Source organism: Anolis sagrei, chromosome 7, assembly GCF_037176765.1.
Source record: "Anolis sagrei isolate rAnoSag1 chromosome 7, rAnoSag1.mat, whole genome shotgun sequence".
NCBI lineage: Eukaryota > Metazoa > Chordata > Lepidosauria > Squamata > Dactyloidae > Anolis > Anolis sagrei.
The window spans coordinates 32,837,726-32,856,422 of record NC_090027.1 but is presented as its reverse complement, the minus strand read 5'-3'; the positions used below and the strand labels follow the sequence as shown (position 1 = coordinate 32,856,422).

Sequence of the window (18,697 nt, the reverse complement as noted above, 5' to 3'; positions counted from 1 at the left end):
TGCCAAAGTCTATCTGCTGTTGCCAGGGACAATTTTGGAACAAGATGAAGAAACACAGCCTGAAAATCTCACATCTTATTATTTTTTTAAAGAACAAAGCAAAGAGAGATAATGAGAGTAATGACAGCTGAGTGCCCAATGGCTTTCGTTCGGAAGCAAAAATGCACGCAACTGGGGAAAACTGGTAAGTAGGATAAAAATTGCTGAGAAAGTAATGTTAAATTGTTTCATGGCTTTGTCTCTTCCTGACACCTAAATACTCTGAAAGCACCAGATCCTGTCTGATCTTGGAAACTAAGCAAGGTTAGCTCTGGTTAGCACTCGGATGGAAGACTGGTCTAAGAATGTCAAGTGTTGTTGACTATATTTCAGAAGAAGACAATGGCAAACAACTCCTTCCTAGGAAAACGTTATGAAATTCATGGGTTTGTCATAAGCTGACAAGCAACTTGAAGGCACATACAGGCACATGCTGTTCTCAAAGGCCTCCAAATACAACACTTCTCAGTTGCCTTGCAGATCTTTTCTAAGACACCTCTCGCTGCTAGGATCTTTTTGTCCTGGTACAAGTTCACTTGAAGGCAACTTGCTGGAAAGGGCGAAAGTTCATGGGCTGATTGGGTGTCTACCCTTGGGCCAGACAGTCTGGGTCAGAGAGAGATATTTTGGCTGTTCTGTTCTGTTTTGGCCAAGCTCCTGGTTGGGAAGGAAGAGCTCCCACCTCAGTCAGGAAGACTATTTGCCTGCTCAGCAGCAGATGGCAAAGGAGAGACAAATACAGGATAATGACCGTGATGGAGATGAATGAGCAAGTTATGGCTCTGGAGTAAAGGCAGAAACACAACCTCTCTCCTGAGAGAGGACTCTGTCTAAAGATATCTGACTTACTTAATGCTGAATTCAACCCAGGAAGAAACCAGTTATTCTGATGAGCACAGATATTTTCTAAATAACAGTTCCTCCTCCAGTTGTGTCTGTTATTTCCCTTGGCTATATTAGCATCAGCACAGTAGCCATATAGCGACTTCTTTCTCCTCCCTAATATAGTCACATGGGTGACCAGGTATACATTGAGTGGGATGCCATTAGAATGCTATTTCACTGGGTTTTTTTCATGTCAGGAGGGACTGCAACTGAAATTGCAAGTTGCTTCTGGTGTGAGAGAACTGGCCATCTGCAAGGATGTTGCCCAGGGGACACCGGGATGTTTTGATGTTTTACCATCCTTGTGGGAGGCTTCTCTCATGTTCCCTCATGGAGAGCTGGAGCTGACAGAGGGAGCTCATCTGCACTCTCCCCGGATTTGAACCTTCAGTCCTGTCGGCATAAGGGTTTAACCCACTGCGCCCCTGGGGGCTCCACTTCACTGAGATGGAAAGATATTGATAGTGAAGTCAAGGAACATATATCTTAATAAGGAACACAACCAATGCCAGAAATGGAAACGCTGCTGGCTCTTTCCAAGTTCTTTTCAAAATCTGGGCAAACTATGAAAATAAACTCTATCTGTCTCAAAAGCATAGACTGGATTTAATTAATATGGTTTGTTTTTTTTTAAATCCTCTGTGAGCATGATGCCACACATCTAAAGAAGGCCAGGCTCAAATATGGGATGTTACTTTCAGACCTCAAGAAGACATTGGTTGATAAGATTGTCACTTGGTTAATCTCTTGAAAGCAAAACAAAACAAGCAAAGCAAGAATTATTGGACTTTAGTCATATTTACTAGTTCTGTGGCCATGTCTTAAAAGATGGGTAGAGGGAGAAGAAATGAAGTCAATCGTACCCAACTCCACAAAAAAGAAAGAGAGTAGGTGGCATGTTCTCCATTTGTTTTCAAAGTTATGGCTTTACTATATCCCCCCCCCCCCCCCCCGCCCCAGAAGATGTAAAGCGCTATGGGTGGGGACTCACCTTAGACATGGCAATGCCATTTCCTGTAACACACTCTAAAAGGGGGTGCTATTCCAGTCTCCTGGAGGACGAGTCAACTGCAGGCGAGATCTAACAAGCCACAGAAAGGAGGAACTTCTCATGTTTACCTTAGAAGCTTTATGCAAGCCTTCACTCAACCTGGTCAAAAGCCTGTGAAACAGGTTTGCATCCCCAGCCTCATTCTATAGCTTCATAAACGTAAGGCGAGAGCAGGAAAGGTAGTTATTCCAGATGAATCTCACTGACCAGGAGACACGTCTATTGATGCTGAGTTAAAAGTTATAGGCCCTTGTTGGTGTTTGAGATGCATAATAATGAAAGTCATCATTCCATCAGAAGTGATGGCTTTGTGATAAGATCCACAAAGAGACTTGTAGGAATTGTAGGTGAGATTCAGGCCATCTTTGGAAGCAGCCTAGGAGGCACAGAGGAGAAGGACAAGTGCTGTAGAAAGTGGTTTAGTTGCCACTCAGACCAGCCTTTGTTGCTCCTCTCCAGATTATTAAGGTGGCACACCCTGGGAAAGAGGAAAGATTTTGGAGTGTAGCTGGATCTTATTGGTTCATCTACCTTCTGCTCACACCTAAGAGACATTTCTATTTTTCATAGTTGTTAAATATAAGCCCATAATCCCCAGCTCCCTGAAGAAAATTTTAAAAAGTCAAAAACTCCCATGCCATTTCCCCCCACTGAGGTAGATGTCACTTTGGAGGAAGGCAAAGCAGGAAGAAGAAAGAGGGAAAGAAAGAGTGGCTGACCTTCAATGCCTCCTAATCTTTCAATAGATCTACCTGGCAAGGGCCTCTTCAGGCCAGTTAGTGCACATCTGCCTTTAAAACCTACAGCCCTGCTTGGCCAGACCAAGCCTGGGTTTGGGTTAGTAGTTAGCCTATGTTACACATGCCTCTCATGTGTCAGACTTTTGGTTTTGCCTCAGCACTCCTGGAGCATGCAGGGACTGGTGGCTGGCGGTGGACGTGGTGAGCTGCATTTCTCTGAGGCAATAGGCTTCCCCACATAGTCAGTGCACAAGGCACTTCGTGTCCGCACTCCAACTCCACACGTCTGGGAACAGGGGGACCAAGGCCCCATCTGCCAGATCGGGCATGGGAGGTCGCTGCAGGGCTTGATGTCCTCTGGCTTGAGGCCCTTGTCACAGGTCAAGGAGCTCTGACCATCTACGTCTAGGCATTCAACTGTTCGTCTCTGCCATCCGGAGCCGCAGGATTTGGAGCACTCAGACCAGTCTCCCAGCACCCACTGCGATGTCAACATGGGTTTGATGACATTGGCCAAGCTCTTCTCCTTGCTCTTCTGCTTGCTAAAGTAGGTGTCCTTGGGGATAAAGAAGGTGTACCTCACCTTTGGAGAAGGGAATACCTTGGGGAGGAACATCTCACTGGAAACTGACAGCACTTGGACAGTAATGGGTTCTGGGAGTCGCTGGTAACTCTGAAGGCGTTCCAGGGTTGTAAGGGAGCCACTGTATCTCAGGACAGTCCCTTTCATGAAAATGTCTTGTTCCATGGCAGAAACAGTGAAGTTTCCATTCAAGAGGTATTTACCATCCAGTGCCCTCAAAGCTAAATAGTTCCCATCGTGCCTCACCCCTCGGCGGCTGTGTTGCTTGATATCAATGTTGGTTGCTCCCGCAGGAATTGTGACAATGTCATTATACCCAAACCTATAGGGACCAAAGAGATTGTTGTTACCCTCAGATATAGGCAAGGTGCACAAGAATATTTTTGTTGATATGTCAAGAAAAAAATCTGGTTTCTGAATCTAACTCTTACAATCTGTGACAAATACTTATACTGTAGACTGATACTTAAACTGTTACCTTACTCCAGGGACTTTGAGAAGTATTTGATTATTTAAGGTGGGAAATAAGAGCCTTCAACATAATCCCAATGTCATCACCTAACTGTTAGGTCCTAGGATTATTGAAGGCACTGTTTAACTTAGTAATATTGCTACATTTGGCACAGCACTCTTGACATATATCTATTTGATTTTGGGAGTAAGAAGAAAATTGGGCAGAGAAGACAAAAGCATGTTTGGATCATAAGTGGGATAGGACTAAGAATTCTTCTTAAACACTACTGTAAAAGGAAAACTCAAAGCAATAAAGAAATATTGTTATTCTGTTTTGAGAAGAACTTTGGGCATCACATCACACTTGCAGGTGCCTCATCCATTATCCCAAGCAAAGGAAGCTGGCAAACTTCTGGTTTAGTATGCTTGCCAAAGCTGTCCTTCTTGGATTCCTTAGCTCAGCTGCATTTTGTCACCGAGCCAATGCCTGACTGATATATATAACCTTGTGCTTAGGAAGAAATATGCTTAAATCTCAGCTTCAGAAGCATACTAAATAAGGATGCAAATCAGCCCTAGGCAGCCGTCCTTTACACTTCCACCCCCCCCTCCTTTGAATTACTTGGATCAACTGAAGCTGATCCAGTGTGTCTCTTACTTGGATCTGTTGAGTGAACCAGTTATTTTCCTGCAAGACGAACCATTGCCACCGCAAACCCCACACTTGTCTAATTTCTTCAGTGACCCAATAATGTGGTCACAGCCAGCCTTGATGCACTGACCATGTACACAAACAGAGAGGGTATCCGGTGCACAGACGGTCCCATCAATCACCTGATATATATATAAAAGAAAAACAAAGTAAGAACATATTGTCTATCACAGCATGACAGATCTTCCAATGGCTATGATCGATGTTTCATTTACAAGTGGCTTCCTTCTGTGTTTCCTTCCTGTCATATTAATGCCAGTTGCAAGTGCTATTTAGAAACTCCATCCTACTGCCAGTTGTAGGAGAATTTTGCTTTGTGAGTGGCAACCTTTATACTGCTTGCCCGCATCGTCAATGTAATTTTCCTGACTTAAGTTACAGCCGTTGGCATATTGATCATCCACACCATCAAGGTGAATTCCTGTAGGAATCTGCTTTATGCTGAATTAAAGAATCTTTCTCAGTATTATCCATGCTAAGTGGAAAACACTCTCTGTGATTTCAGACAGGTCTTTTTCCTACCCAGCCTGGAAAAGCTGTGGACCGAACCTGAGACCACCAACTTACAAGTGAAGTTGGTGGTCTCAGTTATGGTAAAGAGTAAAGTTATGGTCTCGGGTTCAGGTTGGCTGGAGTTCCTCGCCAACTTGCTTGGGCTGTTCCATTACCCCTAGAACAGTGGTTCTTAACCTGGGGTGCCCAGATGTTTTTGGCCTACAACTCCCAGAAATTCTAGCCAGTTTACCAGCTGTTAGGATTTCTGGGAGTTGAAGGCCAAAAACATCTGGGGACCCCAGGTTGAGAACCACTGCCCTAGAAAAGTGAGCACTCTAACTGGAGGTCAGCTGTGACCAGCAGTGCTGCAGATTTGAAGAGGCATGAATGGAAGTTGAAAGGGAGAAATGTGCCAAGAGGAAGGCACATCAAGCCAACCATGACCGGGACCACCTTCCACCTGGAAACTGATGTCCTCACTGTGGGTCAAGAATAGGGCTCCACAGCCACCTACGGACCCACCATCAAGACACTACACTTGGAGGACCATCATCCTCAAGCTACAAGGGATCGCCTAAGTATGTAAGTAAGAAAAGTGACTTCCACATGTCCAGGAAAGAATGGAAGTACTCATAGGAATTTATCACACAAGATCAGCGAATTGCAATTACAGCAGGACAAAAGCATCTTTGCTTTGGATTTATCATGTAACCTCAATCCTTTCCTGCTGCTCTCCTGGTGAGAGGTATTTCTTTTTACAAATGGGGATTATTAGCAGATGATTTGTATTTGTAATTGAAGTGCTTTCCACCCATTCTCCTACCAGAAGATCAGCAAGGAAGGAGTGAGAAGTCCAAGTAATGCTGTAATTGCAATTTCCCTGCCTTGCATGATGAATGCCATAGTCACACAGAGAAAGAGGGAACCTTCAGAGTGTTTTAAGTGCCCGAGAGCTTTTGTGGTCACCCTCAAAGCATGACAGTGGATGCAAAAAGAGAGTTCTTACTTTAGTCTCAAACACTTTGAATTCATTCCCTCGCTTAGCCTGGCAGACCAGCTTGCAGCGATCCCGAGGTGATACGCCTGCATACTTAGGGGTCCACTCCAGCAGATTCCCATTCATGTCTGTGTAGTTGTATCTATTATATTTTTCACACTGTTGCTCTCGAAAGCTCTTGTCTACAAAGAAATGGAAGAGGATTAGAAACACACATCACTGAAAACATGGACGTGGAGAACTATCATGTTCCACTTCAAACCTATAGTTGGATTATAATTGCATTTCATATCCCTGACCTGAAAGTTTTGAATGATTATTGCTGAGTGGCTGTTGGCTATTGCTGTTATGACTACATGGTAAGCTATTGAACCTCAGCAGACTGAAAGCCAAAACCAAGGTTACAACAACATCTGTTATAGAACTCCAATATGCTGATGACAATGTTGTCTGTGCGCATTTAGAAGAAGACCCACAAGCCACTCTAAACACCTTCGCAGAAGCATACGAGAAGCTCGGCCTGTCATTGAACATCGAGAAAACCAAAGTGCTCTTCCAGCAGTCACAAGCCAATCCCTCTCCAATGCCAAAAATATAGCTTAATGGTGTAACATTAGAAAATGTTGACCATTTCCGCTCCCTTGGCAACCACCTCTCCACAAAAGTCAACACTGATACCAAAATACAACACTACCTGAGCTCTGCGAGTGCAGCATTTTTCCAAATGAAGAATGTTTGAAAACCGAGACATCCATAGGGATACCAAGGTGCTTGTTTATAAAGCGATTGTCCTCCCAACCCTGCTATACACCTGCGAGACATGGACTATCTACAGACATCATATGCAACTCCTGGAATGATTCCATCAGCGTTGCCTCCAAAAAATCCTGCAAATCTCTTGGGAAGACAAGCGGACAAATGTCAAAATGCTGGAATTAGCAAATACCACCAGCATTAAAGCAATGGCCCTCTGCCATCAACTCCACTGGACTGGCCACATTGTCCGGATGCCCGACCACCTTCTCCCAAAGCAGTTGCTCTACTCTGAACTCAAGAACAGAAAACAGAATGTTGGTGGGCAGGAAAAGAGATTTAAAGATTTAAAGATGCTGTGACCAGCAGTGCTGCAGAATTTGAAGAGGCACGAATGGAGGGCGAAAGAGAGAAACATGCCAAGAGGAAGGCGTGTCAAGCCAACCCTGACCGGGACCGCCTTCCACTTGGAAACCAATGCCCTCACTGTGGGAGAAGATGCAGATCAAGAATAGGGCTCCACAGTCACCTACGGACCCACTGCCAGGACACCGATATTGGAAGACAATCCTACTCGGACAACAAGGGATCGCCTAAGTAAGTACAACCAAAGTGCCCATTGACATAAATCCTAAACAAATGTTGCAACTTGGGATGAATATATCTCATTGCAATGCATGCTATGTTAATTACTGCTTTTGGGGTAGATAGAAATAAAAAGTGTTGATGAAACATTATTATTCTCCTTAAAGTCTTTTCAATGCTTTAATACATTTCCAAATGCCCTAGAAAACAACTAGGAAATGTTTGGTATACCCTTCCATTAACCACATTCTTTTCTGTCACATTCATTTTGAACGGAGACGTTGTTATGCCCTCATTACAAGGAGGGCTAGTCGCATTGAACAACACTACTTGCAATGCAGTACAACATGACCTCCACTTATAAACAGTTGATATTTACCATTAGGTGGGCACTCTTCTGTGTTGCATGACTCATATTGGACTCTTTGGCCCTCACAGTATTTGCCCCCATTCTTAGGCACGGGGCTGTCACAGCCTCTGTAGGAGAAATGCACTCCTCCACCACAGGTCCTGGAACACGGTCCCCAAGAGCTCCAGGGACCCCAGTTTCCATCCACCGGAGGCTGAAAGACAGAAATCTCAGGTTATGGCTCATCTCCTTTGCGATTTGCTACTGGAAGACTGTCCTCAGGAAGAAAATCATCACAATGGGAAAACTAATCAGGACCCCTTTTCACCTGAGAAATCTTCATGTGACCCTGGGTATATAGGTATATAAAATAGGTATAAAAACCAAACTTTTACTGATGACAAATCATTTTGTCTCATTTTCCTTTTCATGAAGTACAGCTGAAGCATCTTCTGCAGTGTCTACTGTAAACACCGCACAACACATTCGGACCAGGCTGTGGCACAGCTAGTTAGTCGCCAACTGCATTAAATTGCTACTGACCAAGAGGTCATGAGTTCAAAGCCAGCCCGGGTCAGAGTAAGCTCCCGACCATTAACAGTGTAGCTTGCTATTGACCTATGCAGCCTGAAAGACAGTTGCATCTGTCAAGTAGGAAATTTAGGGACCGCTTTATGAAGGGAGGCTAATTTAACAAATTTATGTGCCCCGAGTCCCCTGAGGGGTGAGTAGGGCGGAATATAAAAACTGTAAATAAATAAATAAATAAATAAATAAATAAATAAATAAAATGTCTGAAACGACGGGAAAATGATTTTAGTAATGAGACGCTGAGGACTCCTGTTTTATGGTGTTTTATTGTTTCTACTGCTTTTATATAGTTTCTATTATATATTAATGGGGCTACAAAGTGGAATCCACGACATGCGAGTGTGGAGAAGAGCAAACTACAGACCACCTGCTGCAATGCAACCTGAGCCCTGCCACATGCACAATGGAGGACCTTCTTGTGGCAACACCAGAGGCACTCCAAGTGGCCAGATACTGGTCAAAGGACATTTAATTAACTACCAAGCTTGCAAATTTTGTGTTTGGTTTGTTTGTTGGTTTTGTTCTGTTAGAAATGTAATACAATTGTCTGGTTGCCCCTGACACGAGAAATAAATAAATTATATGTTAATGTTTTAAACTATATTTTACATGTTGGAGGCACTGATTGCTGATTGTAAACCACCCCGAGTCCACTTTCAGGCTGAGAGAGGCGGTATATAAATATGGTAACAAATAAATAAATAATAAATTTATGATGCCATAAAACCTTCCAGCAGCCTACAGAAGAATGAGGAAGTACTCCATCGAAGGACTTGGTGTCACACGTGGATAGTGAAGCAGCAGCTCCCCCTGTGGCCAGAACCAAGCATACCCTCATGAAGCCGGAAAAGCTGGAATGTTACATTGCCTCTGTGTCTGTCTATATAGGTTGTATGTCTAAATGGCACTGAATGTTTGCCATGTATATGTGCATTGTAATCCGCCCTCAGTCCCCTGCGGAGTGAGAACGGCCGAATATAAATACTGTAAATAAATAAATAAAATGTCTGAAACAGCCATTAGGTGGTATTCAGAAAACTTAACAGTTTCCAAATTTTTCAGAACCCCAACATTGAACTAAGGGAATCCCCTTTTGAGGCCAGGACCCATAGCTTAAGAAACATTGGTCTATATTTCTTGGAAATGACCCAAGAGGAAAGATGATGCATCTCTTCCCCATGCCAATCCTTCTGGTTCAAGTTCAGACTCCTTCTAATGCATTTTATTACAACAATGGGAAGAGGATTTGCACCAGTGCCCCATGGAAGAGTAGCCTGATTCCTACTATGAGATTACCTCAGGAATCACGGCATCCTGCGCTACACAACGGCCATCCAAGCACATCTTCTCCTCTCCACAAGGCGTTCCATCTGCCCAAGGCAAGCTGCCATTTTTGGTGTGGCACAGGCGCTCCCCTGTTTCCATCTTGCACCAGAGCTGGGAGCAGATGTCCTCCTGAGAGGCATTTGGGCAATGTTGGAACTCTTTGCCGAAGATTTGTTGGCACTGACGATCCAAGTTATATAAGGCCACTTGGCCGGGGAGGTCTGTGGGGAAGGCAATAGGCTCAGCTGGTTCATCAAGCAGACAGTCACCTATTGAGTGAGAAAAGTATGAGAAGGTTGTAGTGCAGGTTGTGTTAACGTTGTTGTTTAATTGTAAACCAAAAGAGAGAGGTTCTGTCCTGAAGGAGCCAAATTGGGGAATAGCAGCAAAAAGGGAGACAATAGTTCAAAAACTTAACCTGCTCAGTGTAAATCCAATGATTCATTGTATTTAGGTGTATGTTGACTCACCATTCAACAATTGATTTAATGGATGGTTCTACTCTAGCTAAGGAAAAGGTCAAGGTTTTCCCCTGACATTCAGTCCAGTCATGTCCAAATCTGGAGATTGATGCTCATCTCCATTTCTAAGCGAAGAACCGGTGTTGTCCATAGACACCTCCAAGGTCATATGGCTGGCATGACTGCATGGAGTGTCATTACCTTCCCGCAGAAGTGGTACCTATTGATCTACTCACATTTGCATGTTTTCAAACTGCTAGGTTGGCAGAAGCTGGGGCTGACAGGAGGAACTTACGCTGCTCTCCAAATTAGAACCTGTGACCTTTTGGTAAACAAGTTTAGCAACTCAGTAGTTCAACCCACTGTGCCACCAAGACTCTAGCTAGGAATAATCAAAAAGATTTCAGCCCAAATGTTGATTATCTTGTTTGGTAATAGCTAAATACATGGACAAAGTAATATGTAAAACCTGTTACTGAGAAAGGAAGAAGTACCCAGAAAGGTGCTATGTCAACTGATGTTTTGTGAACTCATTTCTAATATATGTATTCATGGCTAAGAGTAGTGGTAATAAGGAAATGGGAGAAAGAAATGAAAGGGAGGGAGGTTATCAGAAAGAGAAGGAGACAGAAATTCTACTCCTTTTCTCCAAAAAGCAAAGACCTTTTAAAATTCAGGTAGCTGTTTCAAAAATAAATGGTTTTAGAGGATTTTAATCAGTTGTTGTTCTTGTTTGCTTCAACCCAGTATGACATTTTTAGTTTAATCCCACGTTTCTCAACCTGGGGGTCCGGACTCCTGGGGACGGGGGTCGCGAGGGGGTGTCAGAGGGGTCACCAAAGCCCATTCGGAAAACACAGTATTTTATATTGGTCATGGGGATTCTGTATGGGACATTTGGCCCAATTCTATCATTGGTGGGGTTCAGAATGCTCTTTGATTGTAGGTGAACTATAAATCTCAGCAACTACAACTCCCAAATGTCAAAGTCTATTTTCCTCAAACTCCACCAGCGTTCACATTTGGGCATATTTCTCTCACATTTGGGCATATTTCGTGCCCAGTTTGGTCCAGATCCATCTTTGTTTGGGTCCACAGTGCTCTCTGGATGTAGGAGAACTACAACTTCAAAACTCAAGGTCAATGCCCACCAAACCTTTCCAGTATTCTCTGTTGGTCATGGGAGTTCTGTGTGCCAAGTTTGGTTCAATTCCATTATTGGTGGAGTTCAGAATGCTGTTTGATTGTAGGTGAATTATAAATCCCAGCAATTACAACTCCCAACTGACAAAATCAACCCCCCCCCCCACCCCACCAGTATTCAAATTTGGGTGTATCAGGTATTTGTACCAAATTTGGTCCAGTGAACGAAAATACATCCTGCATATCAGATATTGACATTACGATTCATAACAGTAGCAAAATTACGTTTCTGAAGTAGCAACAAAAAAATGTTATGGTTGGGGGTCACAACAATATGAGGAACGGTATTAAGGGGTTGCGGCCTTATGAAGGTTGAGAAACACTGGTTTTCTTTACTTGCAAAAAAATGAGCTTGGTTTGCTCTGAGATCCATTCATTTGTTCTATTAACCATTTATGGTATCCATAAAACTCTTCTCTGGGCCATATTGTCCACAAATTGATTTTTTTCCTATCAGCTTTCTTCACCAGCTTCTACACAGATATATAGAAAATAGAAATATGATGACCTTGGTGAGACTGACCATGAGGATGAGATGTAGTTTTAAATTGTGTTCCATTCAGCAATTATTTTAATATCACGGATTATTTAATTTTGTAATAATAGTACCACTAATTGTAATGTTTTACCCACCTGTTCTATAACTCATGAAGTTGCTTATATATTGTTTTAGTGAATCATGGTGTGAATTTCATGGAATTTCACTTTGAGGAGGAACACATGATATAAATCAAATGAATGGATTAAATACCACCCGTTTTTGGCTTTTGAACCACCTCCAGAAGCCTCGTCAGCTATTGTCAACAATGGAATATGTCCAAAGTAATATGTTCCTTCCCAGATCATAGGGACACTCATCTCTACTCATCTCTCTAATAGTGAACATCAGTAGAATAGTCCCAGCAACAAACAATCCCAAATGGATAGTGAAATGATCCTTACCATGTCCTCCATCCAAAAATTCTGTGATGTACATGGCACTGCATGGTGACCATGGCAGAGTTTTGTTAAGTTGGATAAAGAGAGGAGCCATCATGTGATGCTTTCCCAAACTCCCAAAGAGTCTCTCACAGGTCTTGTGATCATCGTGGGGCATGCTGAGTACGTGCCCTGGAATAGGAGAAAACAGAAAGGAGAAGTCAATAGATGGACCTAGAAAAGGCCAAGAGATGACACACTTTCTCGGATGTATATAAACATCAAATCCTGATCGTGTAGATATGGAGGTCGTACTGTATAGTCCTAGAGTTTGTAGTCTAGTGGGGCACTACAGCTCTCTAGCTGAGAATTCTAAGTACTCCTCCCTAAACTGTAAATCCCAGACGTTGGTACGATGATATCATAGCAGTTAAAGTGGAATCATAGTGTTGTATGTGTGTAGTGTGAAGGCATCCATAGTCTTTACTAAGGCTGAAGCATTCTACAAAATTAATGACACAGCATGACTTTAAATACTAAATGGATTACCAACATAACTCTTCTAAGAAACAGCGGAGCAAAAGCCATACTGAAATATCACTCCACTGGCAAAATGAGATTTTTTTTATCGTGTCAGGAGCAACTTGAGAAACTGCAAGTCGCTTCTGGTATGAGAGAATTGGCCTTCTGTAAGGACGTTGTCCAGGGGACGCTTGGATGATTTGATGTTTTTATCATCTTTGTGGGAGGCTTCTCTCATGTCCCCACATGAGGAGCTGGAGCTGATAGAGGGAGCTCATCCGCCTCTCCCCGGATTCAAACCTGTGACCTGTCAGCCTTCAGTCCTGCCGGCACAGGGGTTTAACCCACTGCGCCACCGGGGGCTCGGCAAAATGGGATCAGTATCATATATATATATATATATATATATATATATATATGAGTAATGGTTTTAGAAGATATGAGTGTTCTCCCAAAAAGCCTTAGAATAGGTAAAGGTAAAGTTTTTCCCATGACATGGGAAAAGTCCAGTCGTGTCAAACTCTACAGCTTAGTGTTCATTTCCATTTCTAAGCTGAAGAGCTGGCATTGTCCGTAGACACCTCCAAGGTCATGTGGCCAGCATGACTGCATGTAGCACCGTTATCTTCCCACTTAAGCAGTATCTATTGATCTACTCACATCTGCATCTTTTTCAAATTGCTAGGTTGTCAGAAGCTGGGGCTAACTGTGGGAGCTCACCCCACTCTGTGACCTTCTGGTCAACCTGCAACCTTCTGGTCAACAAGTTCAGCAGCTCAGCGCTTTAACCCATTGCGCCACCATTTTGTAATGGTTTTGTAAGATATGAATGTTCTCCCAGAAAGTCTTAGAATACGGTTTGAGAATTACAGCAGATATGTCTCTATGACAACATCCATATTTGACATTTTAAAATACCCATGAGCACAAAACACACTTTGTGCCACATGGGATGGTACTTGGGTGATGGCGTGCTTATTCTTGCATATTTCACTCAGTGAAACTATTCTGTTTTCCCTCCTGAGCTATTATTTTCTGCCACACACTTGATTTTGAGAATAATTTGACACCTAGGTAAGTAGGTATGATCCAGGAAACATCTTTTGATTCTGGCACAACCTATCTCTATGGGCAGGGTAGCTACCTAGTTCATGGGCCAAAGTGTAGGCAGCCTGGAGGCCCTCATCTTCAATCACAGAACAGCTTTTGTTGGGGTCACACATGGTGCCAGTCTCAGCCACTCCAAGAGTACTGCAGCTCTGGTGTCCACAGAAATCCTGCAAGTAAAGAAAAATGTGAGATGTAAAATACTTGTAAGACTCCTGTGATTTTCCTAGTGAATATTCTTACACACATATATGGAATCAGATATTGGTCGGATCAATTTCCCTCTGCCCCAAAGTGTTCTTATTTATTTATTTATTTATTTATTATTTGCACTTGTTAACCGCCACTCTCAGCCCAAGGGCGACTCGTGGCGGTGTACAAAACATAGAAAAAACAACAATTTACAATAGATCAAATAAATATCATTTTATTCATACATGGTTTGAAGACCTCTTTTGATATCACTCATCTTTTAAAGCCACCATGAAGATTTTAACTGTCCCGTATGGATGAATGTATGTTTTAATTTCTTTTTATTCTAATTGGCAGAAAATTGGTATTTATTGGTATGGGGTAGTCATCTGGATGTTATGTTTTGGGACCAAGCAGATGCCAAAAGGCCTTGACGTATCTCTGGTGGGCTTTGAGTTTGTATGGACGATTTTATTTAGACATGATGGTGTCAGTACAGAGTCTCCCCTATCCCCATTCCAGATATATTTCAGGTTTGTAAAGGTCACACAACTGAAGAATTAATGCAGATTGATACCAGTTTAACTGCCATGCGTCAATGCTATGGAATCATAGGAGTCGGAATTTGGTGAGGCAATAGCACTCTTTGGTAGAGTGAGCTAAAGACCTTGTAAAACTACCACTCCTATGCTTTCATAGTATTGATCCATCGTAATTAAAGTGGTGTTAAACTGTGTTAATAATACCTGGTCACCAGTATTAAGCCAGAATCACCTTTAGATGACCAAGTGAGCACAGTACAATGCATGGGTTAGTCCTGAAAGAACAGGACCTAGGCAATAAATAGATTCTTCTCTGTCCTTCCCCCAGTTCAGCCTGAATGCACCTGAGGGAGTCTGCCAGCAGGCCTTTTCCATACCTGTCTTGTCAAGAGGATTGCTGTGTCATAGTGTTCGGAGTGACGGTCGCTTGCAGGATTGAACTGCTGTTGCCAGTTGCAGAAGTTACGCAGCATGAGCCCTCCGTTGTCCGAGACCTCCGGCCCAGCCTTCTCGTCTTCCACCAGCAGCACCTTCACTACCACCAAATTGATAGAGTTCTTCAGGCTGGGGTGTTTGTAGATTTGAGCAGCTACAGACATTAAAGTGAGGATATGATTCTGAAAGATGGCAACGGATAAAAGAAATGACACATCAGGTAAATATCCTGCAAGCAGACAAAGCTATAGAGGTTAAGACAGTGATTCCCAAACCTTGCTCTCCAGTGATTTTGGACATCAACAAACCAAAGCCTTTGCCAACTTGGCCAAGAGTCAGGCATTCTGAGAGCTGAAGTCCAAAACACCCAGAAGACCAAAGTTTGAGAAACATTGAGATAAGGCTTTGGTTTGTCATGAACCAAATGGAAATAAACACAAAAGACAAAAATAACATCTTTGTTTTTATTTACTCTTTAGATTACAAAGTTTGGTGTAGGCAGTGTTTTCCGCAGAATTGTAGGAGGACAATAGTGTTTCCTAGTAAAGCATCATATACAAGCTCCAGCTTTCTCCAGGATTAGAAATAAAATGTCCAGAATATATTTAACTGTGGTCAAATCTATATAAATAAAAATGTAATGTTCGTTTGTGGGATTAACATAACTCAAAAACCACTGGAAGAATTGACACCAAATTTGGACACAAGACACCTATCAGGCCAACGAGTAACCATCACTCATAAAAACACTGAAAAACACAGCAGAAGAGACCTCAAAAGCAAAAAAACAAACAAACCCCAAAACCCCCAAAATACATTACAATGCATGTGCAAATCCACACACACACATATGCAAACACACATATACACAAATACACACACACATATACACACATATATACACACAAAACACAAACACAGACTGGGCCCAGCAATGTGTGGCAGGAGATGGCTAGTAAATAATAAAATCCACAAGAAATCTGCTCTGCTCAGTCAGATACACAAGGGAAGACTATGGGAAGGAGATAAGAGCAATAACACTCTTGCTCTTCTGCCTCCGTAGCTGGCATCCAGATCCTGGACAGAGCATATAACCATGACAACTAGTAACCATTGATATATTTGTGCTCCATGAATATACCTGACCTATTTACAATACAATACAAAATAGTTTATTGTACAAGCCCAAGGCCATGACAAAAAGCACCACATGTGCATAATTTTACCCTCGGAGCATCTTTAAAAAACACTTTTGATGCCAAGCTAATTGCATGAGGTGTGATCATCCTTTAACTGACAGGCTGGAGCTCCCCGTGGTGCAGTGGGTTAAACCCCTGTACCAGCAGGACTGAAGACCGACAGGTCACAGGCTCGAATCCGGGGAGAGTGCGGATGAGCTCCCTCTATCAGCTCCAGCTCCTCATGCAGGGACATGAGAGAAGCCTCCCACAAGGATGGTAAAAACATCCAAACATCTGGGTGTCCCCTGGGCAATGTCCTTGCAGACAGCCAATTCTCTCACATCAGAAGCGACTTGCAGTTTCTCAAGTCGCTTCTGACACAAACAAAACAAAACAAAACAAAACAAAAACAAAAACTGACAGGCAATTTCAAGTTCTCATGTATTGAAATGAATTTAGAAATTAAGATGTCATGGTACATAATTTTAGCCAACTTTCCCTCCCCACTTCCTCCGCACATTCCTAATTAAGAATTAGTACAGGAATAATTGTTTGCTTTGTAGAGGCAGGGAGAACAAATGTTTCCCTTGCAGTATCAGTTTGCTTTGAGATTGTTCACTTTCTACAAATCACTGTATAGCATTTTGCCCTGATTGCTCTGTTCTCTAAATCCAAAATTCATACTAGCACAATACCTTTTATTATGTTATAAAACAAACTTTTCCAGAATTCAAGATCAGGATGGTTTTTTCTCATGTCAGGAGTGACTTGAAAAACTGCAAGTCGCTTCTGGTGTGAGAGCACTGGTTATTTACACGGATGTTGTCCAGGGGATGCCCTGATGTTTTACCATCCTGTGAGAGGTTTTCCTCATGTCCCTGCTGACAGACGGGAGCTCACACCGCTCCCTAAATTCAAACTGCTAACCTTTTGATCAGCAGTCCTGCCTGCACAAAAGTTTAGCACATTGTGCCACCCGGAGCTCCGGTGGATCAGGATAGAGCAGTGTTTCTCAACCTGGGGGTCGGGACCCCTGGGGCGGGGGGGGGGGCACAAGGGGGGGGGGGGGTTAGAGGGGTCGCCAAAGACCATCAGAAAACACAGTCTTTTCTGTTGGTCATGGGGGTTCTGTGTGGGAAGTTTGGCCCAATCCTATCATTGGTGGGGTTCAGAATGCTCTTTGATTGTAGGTGAACTATAAATCCCAGCAACGACAACTCCCAAATGTCAAGATCTATTCCCCTCCAAACTATGCCAGTGTTCACATTTGGGCATACTGAGTATTTGTGTCAAGTTTGGGTCCACAATACTTTCTGGATGTAGGTGAACTACAACTCCCAAATTCAAGGTCAATGCCTACCAAATCCTTCCAATGTTTTTTGCTGATCATGGGAGTTCTGTGTGTCAATTCTGTCGTTGGTGGGGTTCAGAATGCTCTTTGATTGTAAGTGAACTATGAATCCCAGCAACTACAACTCCCAAATGACAAAATCATTCCCCCCCCCCCCCCCAACCTCACCAGTATTCAAATTTGGGTGTTTCGGGTATTTGTGCCAAATTTGGTCCAGTGCATGAAAATACATCCCGCATATCAAATATTTACATTACAATTCATAACAGTAGTGAAATTCCAGTTATGAAGTAGCAACAAAAATGACGTTATGGTTGGGGGTCACTACAACATGAGGATCTGTGTTAAGGGGTCGCGGCATTAGGAAGGTTGAGAAACACTGGGATAGAGGGTAAGCATATATTTGGGGTGAGGGGAAATTCACTAGGTCAGGCCAATATAGAAGCCATTGATCCTTCATTTAGTGACTTTAGCATATGTTTTTAAATGTGCACTGAAAGCCGATGTGAAGGCATTTGTCTGCTCTTAGCCATGGACTCCTCACCCCCTGCAATTGGACATAACCATAGACATGGGTAAAAAAAAACCCCGGAAGCTATTTGATTTTACCTCCCTAGAATATACCAACTTAGAAGCATCTGACTGACCATTGATGGAAACAGGATGCCAGACCAGATGGACCTTTGGAGGCATCCAGCACGGACATTCATTCATTCTAGCAGCCCATTTCCAAGAAACACAGGAAGGCGTTTTACTACAGGGAGTATTATGACGACCGTTGCCTTCCGCAGGCTACATGGGAGATAAACACCAGTGACATATTTGTGAATGGGACCTATTTCCATGCAGGCCCTTTGCGTACGCACTCAAGTGTTTACCCCACAGCACCTCATGTTTGGGTCAATGAGACAGAGAGGAGATGACTTCATATGGCAGGCACGCCAGCTATTTCGAAGCCTGATGCTAACATCTTATCAGCGAGTCGGAATTCTGACTCCTTTTGGCATTGGCCCATAGGAACGCGTTCACAAGACAAAAATGTAGTTGTTACACAACCATGAAGCAACTGAGGAACAGAAAAGGGTCACTTTGTTCCTCACTTTGCTTTGTAATGTTCTTTGCTTTGCAAATTCATGAATCCCTGTTTAATTAAATTATATAGGCTAGAATTGAGGACAGATGAAAGAGACCAGTTCTCTTTCCCTGCTTACTCCTGCTACTTATTT

General features: G+C 42.9%; 1 protein-coding gene across 1 annotated transcript in view; it reads right to left on the bottom strand.

The window, feature by feature from the left end:
- Positions 1-2,036: 2,036 nt before the first annotated feature.
- ADAMTS8 (ADAM metallopeptidase with thrombospondin type 1 motif 8) overlaps positions 2,037-18,697 on the bottom strand; it is a 34,475-nt gene continuing 17,814 nt past the window's right edge. Inside the window, exons 2-9 of the mRNA XM_060787545.2 lie at positions 14,882-15,121; positions 13,808-13,940; positions 12,166-12,333; positions 9,530-9,828; positions 7,673-7,856; positions 5,965-6,137; positions 4,410-4,585; positions 2,037-3,620 (exon numbers count right to left, since the gene is read on the bottom strand). Of these exons, the coding sequence (XP_060643528.2) occupies positions 2,870-3,620; positions 4,410-4,585; positions 5,965-6,137; positions 7,673-7,856; positions 9,530-9,828; positions 12,166-12,333; positions 13,808-13,940; positions 14,882-15,121 (2,124 nt within the window). The 3' untranslated portion in view covers positions 2,037-2,869. The remainder of the gene's footprint in view (positions 3,621-4,409; positions 4,586-5,964; positions 6,138-7,672; positions 7,857-9,529; positions 9,829-12,165; positions 12,334-13,807; positions 13,941-14,881; positions 15,122-18,697) is intronic.